General features: G+C 35.6%; 1 protein-coding gene across 1 annotated transcript in view; it reads left to right on the forward strand.

Annotated features, from left to right (window-relative positions):
- Positions 1-16,301, forward strand: part of SLC16A10 (solute carrier family 16 member 10) — a 62,881-nt gene that overhangs the window by 30,063 nt on the left and 16,517 nt on the right. The window contains exons 2-3 of the mRNA XM_057390189.1: positions 10,354-10,498; positions 13,523-13,961. Of these exons, the coding sequence (XP_057246172.1) occupies positions 10,354-10,498; positions 13,523-13,961 (584 nt within the window). The remainder of the gene's footprint in view (positions 1-10,353; positions 10,499-13,522; positions 13,962-16,301) is intronic.

A 16,301-nucleotide genomic window follows, 5' to 3' on the forward strand; every position in this document is an offset into this window, starting at 1 on the left:
AAATCTATTTTGAAAAACAAGAAAGTATTCTCTATGAAGGACACATACTGAACTTGTTAATTGTCACCTCTCTTTACCTGATGGTTCCTTCCTTTAAAGTCAGAGGTAGCTTTGCATGTAACTGTAGCACAAAATAACATTACAATTYCAAAGATAGAAATTTGCTGTATAGTTCAGTGTTTGTACTTTTATTACTAAATGCAGGCACRTGGCTCTGAACATTTGTGTGGTTTTTGGATCGTAAAGTTGTGTTGCAAAATAGACACTTTTGTTTCTGTAAAAATACAGATTTCCCTCTGAAGCAGAGKCAAGTTAAACAATCAGATCTTACCTTGAAAAATACTTACCTGTTGCAGCATCTAAATGATTTGCTCTTGAATCACTTGTTGTTTTGTTTTATTTGGCCTGCATAATAGTACTTTGGGTTTGGTTAATGTACTTTTTTCTCTATGGTAACTAGTCTCTGCCTTGCTTAAAATGCCTGTTGACTAATGACTGCTTTGAGGTAGAGTGGGAAAGGGYGGTTTGGAACATGGGAAGATCTTTCAGATAACAGTTTAAGCCTTGAGGGTAGGGACTGAAAAACTAAAGTTTGATTACTTTGTAGGGACCCACAGAAAGTAAGGGGAATATGTTAATGCAATCAGGGAATAAATGCTGTTAGAATCTGTCTTGAGGATCTGCATGAAGATTCTGAGATGTGATAGGGTCTTTTAGTTAATCCTGATAGATGCAGAAGGATCTTTTCATATGAAAAGTTAGGGTTAGTCTGTGAGTTGCTTCGTGACAATCTGTGCTCCTGAATTTTAAATGGTGTTCCAAATGTWTTTGTGAAGTAAGATTTCTTTATTGTGCTGCTTTTGTCTTCATGGTCTCACAAGGAATTCTGATACTGTAGAAGTGAAATAAATGCCTGTGTCAATTAAAAGGCAACTTTGATTTGCAGGTCTTGCCCCAATGCAAATGAGGTGGGGGAAAGAAAGAAGACTAATACTCCATTAAAAGTTTAGGAATTTGGATCTTGAAGTCTAATCTATGCTATAGCTCTAAAACAYGAGATCATTGTATAATGTTTGGTTGCAGATACGTTTGGAATGTGTGCAACTGTTGGTTGGGAGAGAGGTTAGGATTAAACCTTTCTGGAAAATCAGGCTGTCATCTTTGAAGTTAATAGCTGGTACTTCCTTATGCRGAACATTGCTGATCCTAAATCAAAACAGAACATGATTCTTGGCCTTCAACTGTTCAGAATTAAAAAAAAAAATAAACAAACCAGTGCTAATTTGAGGGGAGGAAAGGGAAGATAAAAATGTGCCTGGAAATCTGTTCTGGAGCTCGATTTTTTAGGCTATTAGTTAAAAATGTGATTACACTGTACTTTGAAAAAAGTCTTAGACAGTCAGCAGAAAACATTCTTGTATGACTCCTAAAAGGAAAAACAAGTGGTTACAGCCATTTCTTATCGATTTGTTCCTTGTTTATTCTTCCTACCACAGCATTTTCAGACTTTATAAAGTGTCAAAGGTCAAGCTCAGTTTGCTATGAAACCCAAATGCACGTGTTTTTCTGTTAATGATTTACTTCAGCCTTCCTTTAAATGTTCCTGAAGGCTTAACACTTAAAATCTCTAGCAGCAATATTTTGTCTAACACTGCACTTTTGAGCTTTAGTTAGAGCTTCTCCTAACTTAAAGATTTGTTTRTTTTCCTCTAACTTTTCAAAATATGTGGAAGAGTTACCGTCTCTCTAGTAGTAGAAATGGTTGGCCTATAAGTATACCTGTTTATACTTTCAGGTTTATACTTTCTCCCCTATTGTTTGATTAAAATTTCTTGATAGCTTCCCATAGTACTTGCTTTGGGTTCACCATTACTATCTCTTTTGTTAAAGGAGGAACCAACAAGTGAAAAAAAAGGCTACAACACTGTGCCTAAGCTTGTGTTAATACAGTAAGTGTAAATCAGATGGTAGTTAAATAATTGGCTAGTTGCAGTGGTGTGGGATGTTTTGTCAGTATATGAATTTTTATTTTTTTATTTTTTTTACTTTTCTGATTTCCCGCTGCTTACACACACTAGGACTGATCTCAATAGAAATTCTGATCATGTGTTGTCACTACTTATGAAGGCAGAGGGTGAAATTAGTTTAGTCCAATTCTGGTAAACGGCAAGCTCACTGTATTAGGAATATATGTGAATCTCTTCTGGCGCTTGGTCTTTCATCTGTTGCACATCATGCGAGAGAATAGGGTGAATAAAGCCTTGAAAGAAATAAGCCTATTTTGTGACTTGATAGAAAGTTTGGTTTTGTTTTTCACTCCTACAAGCTTGCTTTGTACAACGATTTTACAATGTATTGGGAAGTTTTTGCTTCTTTCCACCTTCTTGCATTAAGTTCAACAAGGCTTATATGAACCTGAAGTAGCATTTTGGACAGTCACGAGGCAATACACTGAAGAGATGCTATGCATAAGCACAGGAAAGCTACAACTATTGGCAAAATCTGGAAGTTCAGTCGTTCATTCAGAATAAAGTAATTCAAACTGCCTGATAATAAGCCTCATGTTTGCTGAAAGGAGAAGTTTTGCTTTTGTGCTTTGTGATATGGAATCAGAATGTCTGTTCAAAGGTCTCTTTTTGTAGGGGTTTAGTGACTCATGTTTAGTTCTTGGATTCAGATGCATCATAAGCAGTATTTTTCAGTAATAAGATTATTTAGTGAAAGGTTTGTTCCTTTCAAGGAGGGACAAGAAAAAAAGAGTGGGGGAAAACGCCCCATATTTTGTGTACCTGTTGGATACTTCCACTAGTTCCTGGTTCATAAATCTTCATGTGTTGGCGGTGATCTGTGTGTGTTATGGAAATCTGATTAGATTCTCTACAGATAATTCTGATTTCCAAAGTATGTTCAACATATCCTTCGTGTCCAAAAGAGATGGTACGTCCTTGCACTATATTGTCTTTGCTCAAAGTATTTCAAAATTTTCATTTAAATTAGAATTAATTTTTTTATAGTACTGCTTTAAGGGAGAGCCTAGCTCAGACATCTGCAAACTAAACACTGGAAAGTAAGCAAACTGAAAGCTGTAGTCATGTAACCTGAGTTCAGAGTATAGGATACTTCCTGTGACAGCATTATGTCATAAATGTATTTTTAGTCCTTAAACAAATACTTTCTCTAATGGGATCAGCAGTTCTTTTGATTAGAAGAAGCAGTGCACTTTTTTGACAGTAGGGATTCTAAGTGTGTCAGTACGTGCATTTTAACATCTGCTTTCCTTTTCCACTGAAAAGGATCTGGCATCCATGGATTGATTGCTCAGTAAGAGGAGCGGCTGTGTGGAAACCAGTTGTTCTCCCTTTTGCTCCCACAACTGATGAAATTCCTCACAATTCATGAGAAGTTACTGAGCAGGTTCCGAAACGATTTTCACAGGCAGGTGTCAGCAGGTGCCAGCAAGGCATGTAGCCCAAGGTATTTGATGTTGTCTGTGGGTAGTGATAGRTTAGATAAAAATAGGGTGGCAATTTTCAGGAGGCTGACCTACAGAGGCTSTCAGAGGACGTGGGAGGACATTGGAATATTTGTTGAGTTAATGGTTGTGTTGGTCTGTTAGTTACCTGACATCTGCTGAGCAATTCTCTCTTTTGGAARTTACTGTCTTTCCCTGGAGAAAGAAAAATAGATAATGGATAAAAGAGGATGTATCTGGAGCACCTTAGGCAGAGGCACTGGCAAACCCAGTKCTTCAGGGCACAGGCAACAAGAATAAAACAATACTGATAGAAAATAGCATCAGTAGGAGGGRGATACAGCAGTTCTAAGCAATGAGTTTCGCACCTCTAATGCTAATAATAGGTCTCTAATGCTAATAATGAGGTCTATTTGTTAGGATCTCTGGTTTAGAATCCAAGGATACCCTCAACTCCTTCCCATTCTTAGGGCAGAAAAAATGGTTTTAATATCATGGCTTGGTTTTATTTCTTTTTTGCTTACCTGAAGGAGTTAATATTGCCAACCTAATTATTTTTTTTATTCTGAAGAACTGTTGATGTTTAGCACGATCTTCAGAATCCAGATTTTCAAAATTCAGATTTTCAAGAAGCAGGGGTTTAGAACAGTACTGTTCCATAAATTATATGGAATAACTTGTGCTGGAGGAGACTCTCTGGTTATCTGGTCTGACACCCTTCTCCCAAAGCCAGCCTAGTCAAAATACATTGASCCTCTGAATTAGATCAGGTTGTTCAGTGTTGTCCAGTCAAGTTTTAAATATACCCAAGGAAGGAATTTCCACAACTTTTTATCTCATAGAGTCACACAGAAYGAATAAGGCTGGAATAGAYCTTCAAGATCATCAAGTCCAGMCTATGATCTAACACCTCCTTRTCAGCTAAACCATGGCACTGAGTGCCACATCCAGTCTTTTTTTTTTTTTTAAAGCATGGCACTTTCTACCTTCACGGTGAAAAATTTTCATGACATCTAATYGGAATATCCTTTGTTGCACTTTCAGTTGTGTGTTTGTTCTGTCACTGTGCACCACTGAAAAGGAGCTAGTTTTATATTCTGGAATAATCGCCTGTTAGATACCTGGAGGCACTGATTAAGTTTATTTTGAGCTGCTCTGCTTGTCTTCTGCATGCTGAACAAATTCAAACTCTGTAGCCTGACCTCACATACATGAGTGTGTTGGTGGCTGGCCACTAGACTTGCTATGTTCTTCTGTTATTGCTGAGTGATTAATATGGCAGATTAAATTCAATTTATGTGTGTGCCTCACAGGGAGAAATGTAATCCAAATAAGTGCTAAAAAAGGCATCTGCATCCTTAGACCTCATTACCATTTGTAGGAAAATAAGGTCATGGATAGTTTTCTAAATATATTTACTCTGAAGCAACTGCAAAACATAAAAAACAAAAAGATGAGGGAAAAATGGAAGCATAATTAGAACATAAAGACTGGGGAAAAATTGTTAGCACAGAAACTTATTATTAAATGATGTATGCAGTTCTGGCTACCCTGCCTCAGGAATAGTGGGATGCACTCAGGCTCAATATAAAGGGACAAAGTGCATCTTCTATAGGAAGACAGACTGAGTCAAAAAGTTGCTTCATTTTGGGGAAGGAATTAGTATGAACAGATCTGATTAAGGCATATAAAATCATGGGTTTCAAGAGGAACCTCAGCAGGGAAGATTAATTCATATTTCTTAACAGCAGAGGAATTAAATATGAGTAAATTCAAAGCCAAGGGGAGTTTATTTTTAATGTGGTGCTGGTGCCTGAGCATGTTCTGTAACTGATTACAACAAAAGCAGAGAAGCCAAAGTAATATTGATGGAACTAAATGTTCTTGTTGAATGGTTAGATGCRACATTCTGCTTAGGCAGTTTCTAAGCTGCTTATTGCTGGATGTCGGGAGCTGGATGTRGCCAGGGAAAATTATTGCAGAATGCTAGCCTTTTTCCAGACTTCATCTAAGTACTTTCTGGTGGTCAGAAACAGGATACTGYGCTAAATCAATCTGTGATCTACACMGYATGGCAATTATTTTGTTATTTTAAAAATTAAATGCCATGTAAACATGATTATACAGGCAAGGAATTATTAATACTAGCTGSAGACAAACAAATTATTTCCAGAAATAACTTTCAACCACCACTTTTTTTTCCCTCCAGAACAGGATCTCTCAAATACTCAAGCTATACTCATAACAAATCTTTTTATGGAAGCCAATCTTCTGCTTTGCTGAAGAGAATGTCTTTGTGTGTAACTGGCCAAAGTAGAAGTACCCTTTAGCCATTCTATAGTTAAATTACAGAGTTGTTTGCCGTAAGATGTTGTGGATGCTGAAAATACACCAGTGTTCCAGGGAAGGTTGGCAGCTTATGRAGGTAAAATATCCAGAATATTGAAAAATACAGTGGAAAAAGAAGAAATGTCCAGATTTTTTTTATAAAGAAAAGCTAAGAAAAGTAGGCTCACAAAGTCTCTCAGCTGTTAATGGTTTGAAGCTGGTAGAGCACATACAGGCTTTCTTATTCTTGCATAAATTGTAACTAATAATGAATGCTAATTAATGAAAGCTAAATATTATTCAAGTTTATTGAGCTTTTAGAAGCCAGTAAGTGCCTTTATTTTGCTTGCTTCATATTGCTTGTCTTCTGGACAGTAGCATTTTGTTCCCTTTCTCAACCAGAACAGTCTCAAGGGAAAATACTAAAAAAAATTATTGAAGCTTGTTAAAGAATGAAGGGTGTTACTACTGTGTTGAGCAACCACTTGAAAGACACTTGAGGATAAAACTGCTAAGTTCCATATTGTAATGCTTAGAAAAATTTGATTTTAATGAAAAATGCTTTGGATGAGTAGCCTTTATTTAAATTTGTGCATGATAAAGCATTCCATGTGCATGATATTAATGTTTTCYTTTTTGTTGTCCTGTAAATCCTAGTGCTTGAATCTAAAGAATGACCTAAAATATTTAACAGTTTGGTTTATAATTTGGCAGATAAATATGTATTGTGTAATCTGTGACAATGGGAATAACTCTGAGAGTGCTCAGATATTAGATACTGTATTTMTAGTAAAGACATTATTTAAAATAATAATGTTTTAATTTTTAAAGACTCATGGTAGAATAGCAGCATATTTTTGGAGTATGTGTATAGTTGCATTGCTACTTTGAGCAGACTTTTGAGCAGAGGAAATAATTGAAATAATATCAGAATATATRTTCAGATTTTCAGTGAACTGATCAGGAAAGCTGTGACTTTCATGTTTGAATAATTTTAGTTATAATAAAGTTTTCAGTTTTTGTAATCCATTATGTACTTCAGGGGCATAGAACAAACAGATTTTTCAGTACAGCTACTCTCAGGTCTGATAGTTTTATCGTAAGGATGACTATTTTCCAGCTTCTAGGGGAGCCTGGGAATTGCTAATTCTACAAAAAATTACATGTTTTGAGGAGCTAATTCTTAACTTCCAGTGCYTTAGGGAATATTTAAGTCCTTGAAGTAGGAACAGGTTTTCTTCTATGACAATCAAAATGTTTTGTGTATGAATATGAATGTAGTTATATGTAGCAATTAGGTGCTGTATTAGTATCTGAATTAGCAGCTCTGGAATATGGCCAACCTGTGCCAGGAAAGCAGCCAGTAGCCTGGAGGAGAAATACTTTAATTAATACGTAATAACTGCTCTAGAGAGCTCTCAGTATTCTGGCATGCTGCATTTGTAGTTTTTTGTATTACTTGGGACAGTTGTAATTTGTATTTGAAAAAAATATGGAAGACAACTCAATGTAGCTTTTTTTCATACAGAGTGAAAAAGTGTAAGGGTGCTTGAAAACTTACTGAACAAGATGAAATCGAAAATTGCTCAGAACTATTGAAAAGATTTAAAGCCATCCATTTCTTTATAGAATGAAGATATTGCAGAAGAATTATTTGCATTAGGACATTTAAAGTTTTACATATTCTGTTTATTTTATTTTTTTATGCTAGGTTTCTTTGCAAAGGACAAAGACAGTACATTTTCTCAAACTATGAGTACCTGTGAAGTCTAACTCCGARAACATTCTTTTCAAAATATAACAAAGATGTTCATACAAGACTTGCCAACAACATCTCTAAATTACATTTCTCTAGGCCAATGAGAGCAACTTGTTAACTTGAAGTTATTATTTAAAGGGCTTCAGTTTTCATTAGATAGATAAGTGATACGGTGTGGGCTTCCACTTCTGCAGTGGGACTTATTCCCACATCACCATTCCATTCTGAAATGCTTCAGATAAGGCATCATCATTTGTCTTGACTGTGTTATGCTGAAAACCAGTGGAAACCTTCACTTTTAGGCTCTGCCCTGTCATGATTGTAACAACAAGAAGAGAGAATCAAGTGATAAGAAAGGCGWACSTTTTTGCTGAGTATCTGGAAGCACRTAAAGACAAGATCARCATGTTGTTAAYTTCATTTGAGCTGAATGTCTTCACTTCAGCCTTTTATATTCCAATTATTTTATTAGCTGTATAGCTAATAAACACTGTAAACCTGACTTCACTAAGGAGAATGATAATTGAATCACGGTCTGTAGCTCAAAAGTAATTTAGTCTGTGGCTTCATGGAAGTTACTTATGCTCAGTTTCAGATGCCTGCTTTCTTTGTCCGTTTGTCTCCATGAACAGAGTCCATGTGAGATTGGATTCTCAAAATCAGCAATTTCTGGTGGTCTTGTCCAGTGCCTGTTGCCTTTGTTTCTTTTTGTACCTGGCAGGAAGGGTGACAGGAGGTTCCGCTGTTTCTTGGCACCTTCATACTGTGTGATACCACTGGTGACAGTGAGATTTTTGATGGCTGCTTCTCAAGATTTAGCTGCCTCWTGGCCTTGCAGAGACCCCTGGGAGTCACAGGGACTGATTTTTAGMGTGCTGCAAGTCGCATAGAGGTGCTGAGGACTGTTTGTGGTGGTGTAGTCACCATTTATTTGAGAGTGGGACAGGCCAACATAGGCATTCTACCCCCTAGTGCTTGCAGTTTCCTTTGGACAGAAAAACTGCAGGCTCACTCTGCAGGGAAAAATAAGTAAAAGGATGATGAATCTTGTAGAAGTTGGACTTCTTGGAAGCTTTGTGCTGTTTGAGAGCRCCTGCTCCCTCAGACTCCTGCTTACAAACCGTGTTTGGTGCGATGTCTTGTTCCATCAGTAGCCATCTGGGCTGTAATAGGGGACAGATCTCAGAGGAGTCATGTCCACGGTGCTCTTGAGTGTTCTTTGATTGCAGAGAAAGACAAAGACCAGACCTTTCTTAAATTTGGTCTCAGCCTTTCAGGCAGTGTCACAGGATCCTTGTTGTATCTTGTGCTCTTCCTTTATACAGCTTGAGTTTTTGCTGTAGAGGTACAAGGCCTGCAGGGCTATAATATATGGAGTAGTCCTACACAGGAAATGGCCATAAAAGTACTTCACTCTTTAGATTGTGGCTTGAAATTCTATTATTTTATCACATGATCAAAAAAATCCGGTAACACATATCCCTCCTGCCCTTCCCCAAACAGTTACGTTATGGTTCATTGAGAGCATTGTTTGCCCTAAAATAAACATTTTGTTTCTTGTACTAATTTCTGGTTTTCTCKAGCTATCTGTTCTCTCATCTTTCATTTACATTGTAAACTCTTAGAAGAAACAAGTTTGTTGGTTTTTCTGTCTTTAKTGCCTTGCACAATGAGGTCTTCATCAGTGTATAGGGCTCACTGGCGCTTTAATGATACATCTCCTCAGCCTTGGTATTGGTAGACCTACTTGCRAATGTACTTCATTTAGTCTTGTGGTTACCTGCTTTTCCAGATACTTTCTTTGCCYTCATCACTGAATCACAATTGTTTATCTAACTATGTCTTTAGGAAAGATATTCTAAATAAAATTCCAGTTACACAGATCTAAACTATTTTAGGTTGAAAGAATTGTATTATCTTCTGTACAATTCGAAAGGAAGCTGAAATATTTTTTCCAGTTAATTTTGCATTACCAGCTTTTCCTGCTTCATGTTTAGACCTTTTTTCCCCGTATAGGTGGGGACATCTGCAATGTATAAATTACTATATATAGCAAATATATTAGTTGTAACTATTATAACCACTTGTGGCTGAAATTATAGTGGATTCACCTGAGTTGAATTTAAATAATCTAACGAACCAAGTACTGTTTTCACAATGTCTGTAAAGCTGAGCAGTATCAAAAGTAGTGAACTTTTCCCATTATATATAGAAGTGATTTTACTAAGTCAGTTTGTTTAGTATAAGGTAAAATCACATTCCTGAAGTGTTTATTGCAGTATAAGAGCCTATTGTTTACTCATTATTGATCAGCATGATCTACATCTAGTAATGAAGTTAAAAAATCATTAATTTTTTTTCAGCAAATGTACCTGTTTAAAGTGATTAAGGTCTAGCAGTAAGTCAAGTGAAATGGACTAAGCRATGTCAGAATGAATATGAAACCTCAATGATATCTTTAATGACCTAGTCATCAGTTTGAGTATTAGGTCAGTTACTAGAGAAATGCCTGTGTGTTTAAAAAAAAGTAAGAGTAATAGCTATAAAAAAGTTAATTGCATTTTTCAAGCTGATGAAATCTAAATTAGTTGATTATGTAAATTGTTATGCTTTTTTTTTACCATGTTTAGGTAAATGTATTTTAAAATGCATTTAAATGTTTTTAAAATAGTTGCCCAATTGCTACCCAACTATAGTTCAGCAACGTAAAATCCTGTTGAAAACAAGTATTAACTGAAAGCTGAAATCACTTGGTCTTCTAAATGTTGTCTTTTTTGTTTTTTCTCTTTTGCAGCATGGGTGAGCTCTCTTTCTATGGGGATGGTCTTCTTCTGCTCCCCAATAGTCAGCATATTCACAGACCTGTTTGGCTGTCGAAAAGTAGCTGTTATTGGAGCTGCAGTAGGACTTGTTGGACTCCTTTCGAGTTCTTTTGTGAGGTAAAAAACTTAAATTCARACTTTCAAAGTATTTTATCAATTTTGTAGTGTTATAGAGGTAATGCTGATCCTATCAACAGAAAATGAAGGGGTAAACAGTACTACTTTATATTACCTGTTGAAGTATAAAACTTTTTTTATTTGGGTTTGGTTTTGCCTTTTAAACTATTRTTTGTAAACTTCCAACTTAAAAAGTATTTTTAAAAACATAATGTTGTAACAAGACTCCCTATTTAACAGGAACTGCTATATATAAATGTATCAATGGCAAGAGTGGTGCTATAAAACCAACTGCATTGTACAGGATAAACCTGTATGTTTATTTGATGTGTATTGTGTTTTAGCAGGTACACAAACATWGATGTTGTCGTCCCTCCCTACCCTGTCCCCTTAATTTTCTTTTGAAACAGTTTTAAGGCTRATAAAAATACTGTAGGACCTCCAGCAAGGTGTTAAAATTCTAGTAAAATTGGATGTTTTCTTTTGTTCTTACTAATCCAATTGCTGAACATGGAGATAGAGAAAACTTTGGTATATTGCCTATACTTAGGCCTTAATTATTTTGGTTTTTTTTTCTTCTAGTTTGAAATTCATTTGTGTGTTTCTGTAACTTTTGCAGAATAAATCTTAAGAAATTCAAGAGTGGCTGATTTGTTGCATGTAGAAATGAGAAAGCAGGAAATTTACTTAATCTTCATCAGAAATTGGTTAGCGAAGATAGGGTGTAAGAAGTAGCAGGAAAATAAGCCAGTTACCTCTAGTTCTCATGCTGTTTTTCTTCCCCCACCCTTAGCAGAATAATACAGGAACAATGAAGCTACATTCAGAAGAGTTTTCTGCTTAGATGCAAATATGTTTTTAAAGACAAAAAACTTCTGAAAATGGCTTTTCTATGCTTGTGCTCTGAACCAGATGCATATGAGCTGCTGTGATCTGGATGGTTAATCCAGGTGCAGATATTTGGCTTAATTTTATTAAACAAACAAACAAACCCTCCCCTTCTTGGTATGTTCTAAGAAGCTTCTTACTAAGCGTGAGGTAAAAACTAAAAGAGGTGTCTTGGAAAAGTCCTTATTCCTCCTTGCTTCCTAGTAGTACATTGAGTGATGAATACTCAACCACCCTTGTTATTAGATAAACATCATTCTTATATTTGTCTGATACCCAATGGAACAAGGACATRGAAGAGACATGCAAGAGCAAGTTGTTTTTAGAGGCTTTAAAAATATTTCAGCCTAACTAAATTTTAAAGACTACTTTGAGAGCTGAATTCTTGTAAGAGTACATGCCAGTTTGATGTGCATACTTGGTGTTCCATTATATTACTCACCCTAAAATGATTTATAGCCATGATGTTATCAGCTCATTAAAGGACTGTAGTTCAGCTATAGAAGTCAGTGTTCTGGAAGTGAAATATTGTAAAGTAGACAAATGTTARTATGATCTACTGCTTTTGCAATGCACTAATTTCTTAATATGGATTTCATGTCTTAGGAAATTGAGATGTAAGAATGTTTATAAAGCAGGACAATATTTTAATATGTGCATTGTGCTGCAGACTCTTTGAATGAATCTACAGATGGAAACAAAAGTTCAACTGTCCTTACTGTATTAAGTTGCTCCTCTCATTTTATAACTTCTGATTTTATTTTTCCTGGTTATTTTCCGTTAATAAAGGTAATAAGTCTGCCTTAGGTTGTTTCCGCTGGCTTATGTTGTGTATCATCAGTTTCAGAAATTGGTATTTTCATATAGAAAGGGACAATGTTATGTTATGTTATACAAATAATTATTTTTCACTATAATACACAAAACCAGAGTTCCTGGTGTCAGACCTTTGTYAGTCAAATACTATTTTCTAAGAAGTTCTGTAATTGCATTGAAAGCTTTTGGGGTGTGTTTTTGTATAGAAGGGTGCTGGCAGGTTGCATCCTGTGGTGAAAAGCATSCAATAAAACATTCATGCTCCTTGAAAAAAAAAGCTAATATATGGGCTAACMGATTAAYTGTTTTCCAGAACTGCTTTAAARSMRRWKSTWAMYWAWWAAAAARGGGKKRRGKTARYKGAAAMMWWRSMWTWAAAAAATTATATAAACTGTCATGTGCCACCTCAGAAATCTTGCATAAAAATTTCTTGCACACTGCCTCCATCTAAATGTTAAAAAATGTTTTCTTTGACTTACTAATACTACAGCACTAGTTTAATTAGTTCTACTAATACTGTTACTTCATGCTTTTAACATTTCTTACACGAGTACTTTTTATTGATGTCACATGTCTGTGATCAATTACAGTGACTCTGCTTTGTTTCAATTGTATAGTAGATGGTAATGATGGAGGRCATTATGATGAAGATCCACCTTACTATGAGATTAAATGTTTCATTCCTTGTTTATATTTTTTTTTAGTTCTTTCTTAGCATATTCAATACAGGGACCAAAACACAGAATTTAAAATATTTATTCCAAAGGGGATTATTTGTCAAAAAATGATCTAAAAAGTATGTAATTTACTAACAATATATTGCATTGCAAAAATGCGTCAGTATTTAAATATTTTATTTTTCAATATTAAAGATGTTTGCCACCTTTCTTACTGTATTTTCATAATAAWCTGTTAACTTGATTTTTCTGGATTTCTGAGGAGAGTTCAGTATTCCGTTTAAACTGCTAGCATAGTGAAGAAATGTGTAAATCAAAACAGAAAAAAATTCTCTGGTAAAAATAGAATCCAAAACCCCAGCAATGGTTGAACTTACATTTGACTGACTTGCCCTGACAATGGTTTTCAAAACTTTTTTTAACCACACTGTTTAGTGTAATTATAATTGAATATATTTTTTCTTTTTTTACCTGCTCAGTGAATTCTATGAATTTTTTTGGTGGAAGGAATAGAATAATTGCTGAATTAAGCTGACACAGTGCTATTCAGCCATAAGTATATACAGACTTGTAACTCACTGAATATGAGCATTCACTGCCTTTCAAAACACCAATGATTTCTTCTTTCTCTCTCTTGCTGCAGCACCATTGAACCTCTGTATTTCACCTACGGGATCCTGTTTGCCTGTGGCTGCTCGTTTGCCTACCAGCCATCCCTGGTCATTCTTGGGCACTATTTCAAGAAGCGCCTTGGACTCGTGAATGGCATTGTCACYGCAGGCAGCAGCTTGTTCACGGTGTCACTGCCCTTCCTCCTGAGGGTCCTGATCGACTCTGTTGACCTGTACAACACCTTGAGGGTTCTCTGCATCCTTATGTTTGTCCTGTTCCTGGCTGGATTTACATACAAACCCCTTGTTCCCAGCACCAAAGAYAAGGAGGGAGGAAAGAAGGGAAAGTCCAAGTTTCCTCCCGCGAAAAAGATTTGCAATTTCTCCGTTTTCAAAGTTCTCAGTTACCGAATCTGGGCTTTTGGGATCCCAGCTGCACTTTTTGGATACTTTGTGCCTTATGTTCACTTGGTAAGTGCACATTTCTTACTTCATGTGATGGGCTTGAAACTACAGACATGCGCTATTGTGTTATTGACTTAGAAAGCAATTTGTGATAAGARGCCAAATTTAAACTGTAAGTTGTGTTGGGGAGAAACAAAATTAATTTGGATGTTGTCTTATTAAAAGAGAGCTTTAATCAGAAGCATTAGTGAAGTCAGTTAAAATCGTTGTTCTTTGTTCTCAATGTAASGTTTAAAATACTTTAACCATGAAAAGAGAGATTTGAAAAATATTTCATAGTATTCCAAAGARCATTGTTTGTTTTGGTACTCAGCTRCAARCATTGTCAATGRCACTTRTGTGTCTTAGAGGAAGTGTGAAAGGAGTAAATGACAGAAAACAGGTCACAAGTGTRATTTTTGTTCCTTTGTATTGATGTATGTTCAAGTATCATTTTTTTAGGATGTATTGTATTCACCATTTTTCAGGTTTATTAAAAGCAAAATACCTGGATTTTTCTGTCTCTCAGACATTGCCTTTGTAGTTTGCTACTACAGCATTAGTATAACTGCTCCTCTTACTCTGTCACTACCAGCTGCTGGGTGAGCTGTATTTTACTGCTGTCTACAGTARCTGATGGAACTTTGGCTTCTGGTGGTGAGGAAGATGTCAGTTAGCCATTCTTGTACATGTGCTAGAGTTAATTTGTTTCCCTAGCAGCTTTTTTTTTTTCTGTAGTACGCTCCTGAGCTAAGACACCTAGGTGTAGCTGGGAGATGCACATATTGTATTTTCTGGCCCTCGTTGCACTGCTTAAATGGTGAATTATTCTTGAGCAGCTTGGTGGTGGTGCTCTTTAAACTGGTATGAATAGAAAGGGAAAGGTGAGGAATAGCCCAGAATGTCCAACAAGATGCTCCTTTTAGACCATTACATGTCCACGTGTTCAAGAGTATTTGATAGAGCATGGACTAGTAGAACTCTGTATGAAAACAGAAGCATCATTTTAATATTCATTATTCATCCATCATAGAACAGTACRATTAATGATTATATAAATATATAGATATTTACCTCAATAAGCAAAAAAATCTTCAATGTCTTGAAAACTGTTTTTTATGCAATATGACAAATGGTGTCACTGCTTTCTGGTAATTTGCAGATTACTTACTCTGCATCAAATATTTATTTTAAAAAAATACATTATGGTTATTTGTTTTTGAGCAGCTGTAAACTGACTTTTATTAATGTTTMGTTCCTGTAACTTCAATTTTAATAATATAGATCTTACTGTATTACATTTCAAATTAGAATTTTTCGAAGAACTGTRCAATCCAGATGGCATCTTATGCTATTTCCCCATAAGCTTTGTAGAGATATTTTAAAATAAAACTATCTTCAGAAGAGTWGAAGTCAAGTGTTGTAGAGAAAACTATTGGAGACATCACAAATGGTTCTTAACTCTTGCAGAGAACTGAAGAATAAGGCTACAGAAGCAGGCACATAGAACATCTAAAATACATTTATTGAACAAAAAGCTTGTGTTTTTTGTGGAGATGCTTCTATTACTGCTTCCTGTTTATAAATCAGACTAAAGCTGCTAGTTGGCTTGTAAAGAACAAACTCCATTATATTACACTATACTGTATAAAATTATAATAMTATAATACAGTTTTTCTTTCTGTAGGGTGCTCTCACTCCTCTTGAGTGCTCCCCCCAATCAGATTGGCACAAATTCTGRTCATGAAACACATCACCAGTGTAGGAAAAAAAATTTGATYGAGGCTGTTTCYAATATAATGCTTGATAATAAACTAYAAAACTATTTCATTGTACTGTTAGAATTAGGTATTTTAAAGATCACGTCAGAATTATATGAAGATACTCTTTTTGTTCAGAGTTTTAGAGAGACCATGTAGCTTAAGGGTTTGTAACATAAAGTCTTCATGATTTGTATGTGCCCGTTGAGAGGGGAAGCTTCACTAGCTCTTAGTAAAATTTAAATTGAATAGTTCCTGCCAAAACCTCCTCCTGAAACCTGCAAATTTTCATTTTAACTTACTTGTATCTAAATACTCARTTTTACTCAGTCTGCGGCTCTGTATTTGAGAAAGTGAATGAATCAGTGCTTTTGAAGGAACAGCATGGATTGTGCCCTTCAACACAGACACTAGCTCAAGTAGATAGCTGGGGGTGCATTTTTTTATGTTAGTTTTGTCTGCTTTGGATAAAAAAGCTACACTTTATGTACTTCCAGAAGTACATAGAAGTATGTACTTTAAAAAAAGTCAAAGACGGCAAAAAATAAGAAGGTTTTTCACTGGTACATCTACCAAACCATAGACTACTTTTCTCAGCTATTGAAAA

The sequence above is a fragment of the Malurus melanocephalus genome, unplaced genomic scaffold (assembly GCF_030028575.1).
Source record: "Malurus melanocephalus ecotype Western Australia unplaced genomic scaffold, MMel_1.1 scaffold_23, whole genome shotgun sequence".
In the NCBI taxonomy this organism is placed as follows: Eukaryota; Metazoa; Chordata; class Aves; order Passeriformes; family Maluridae; genus Malurus; species Malurus melanocephalus.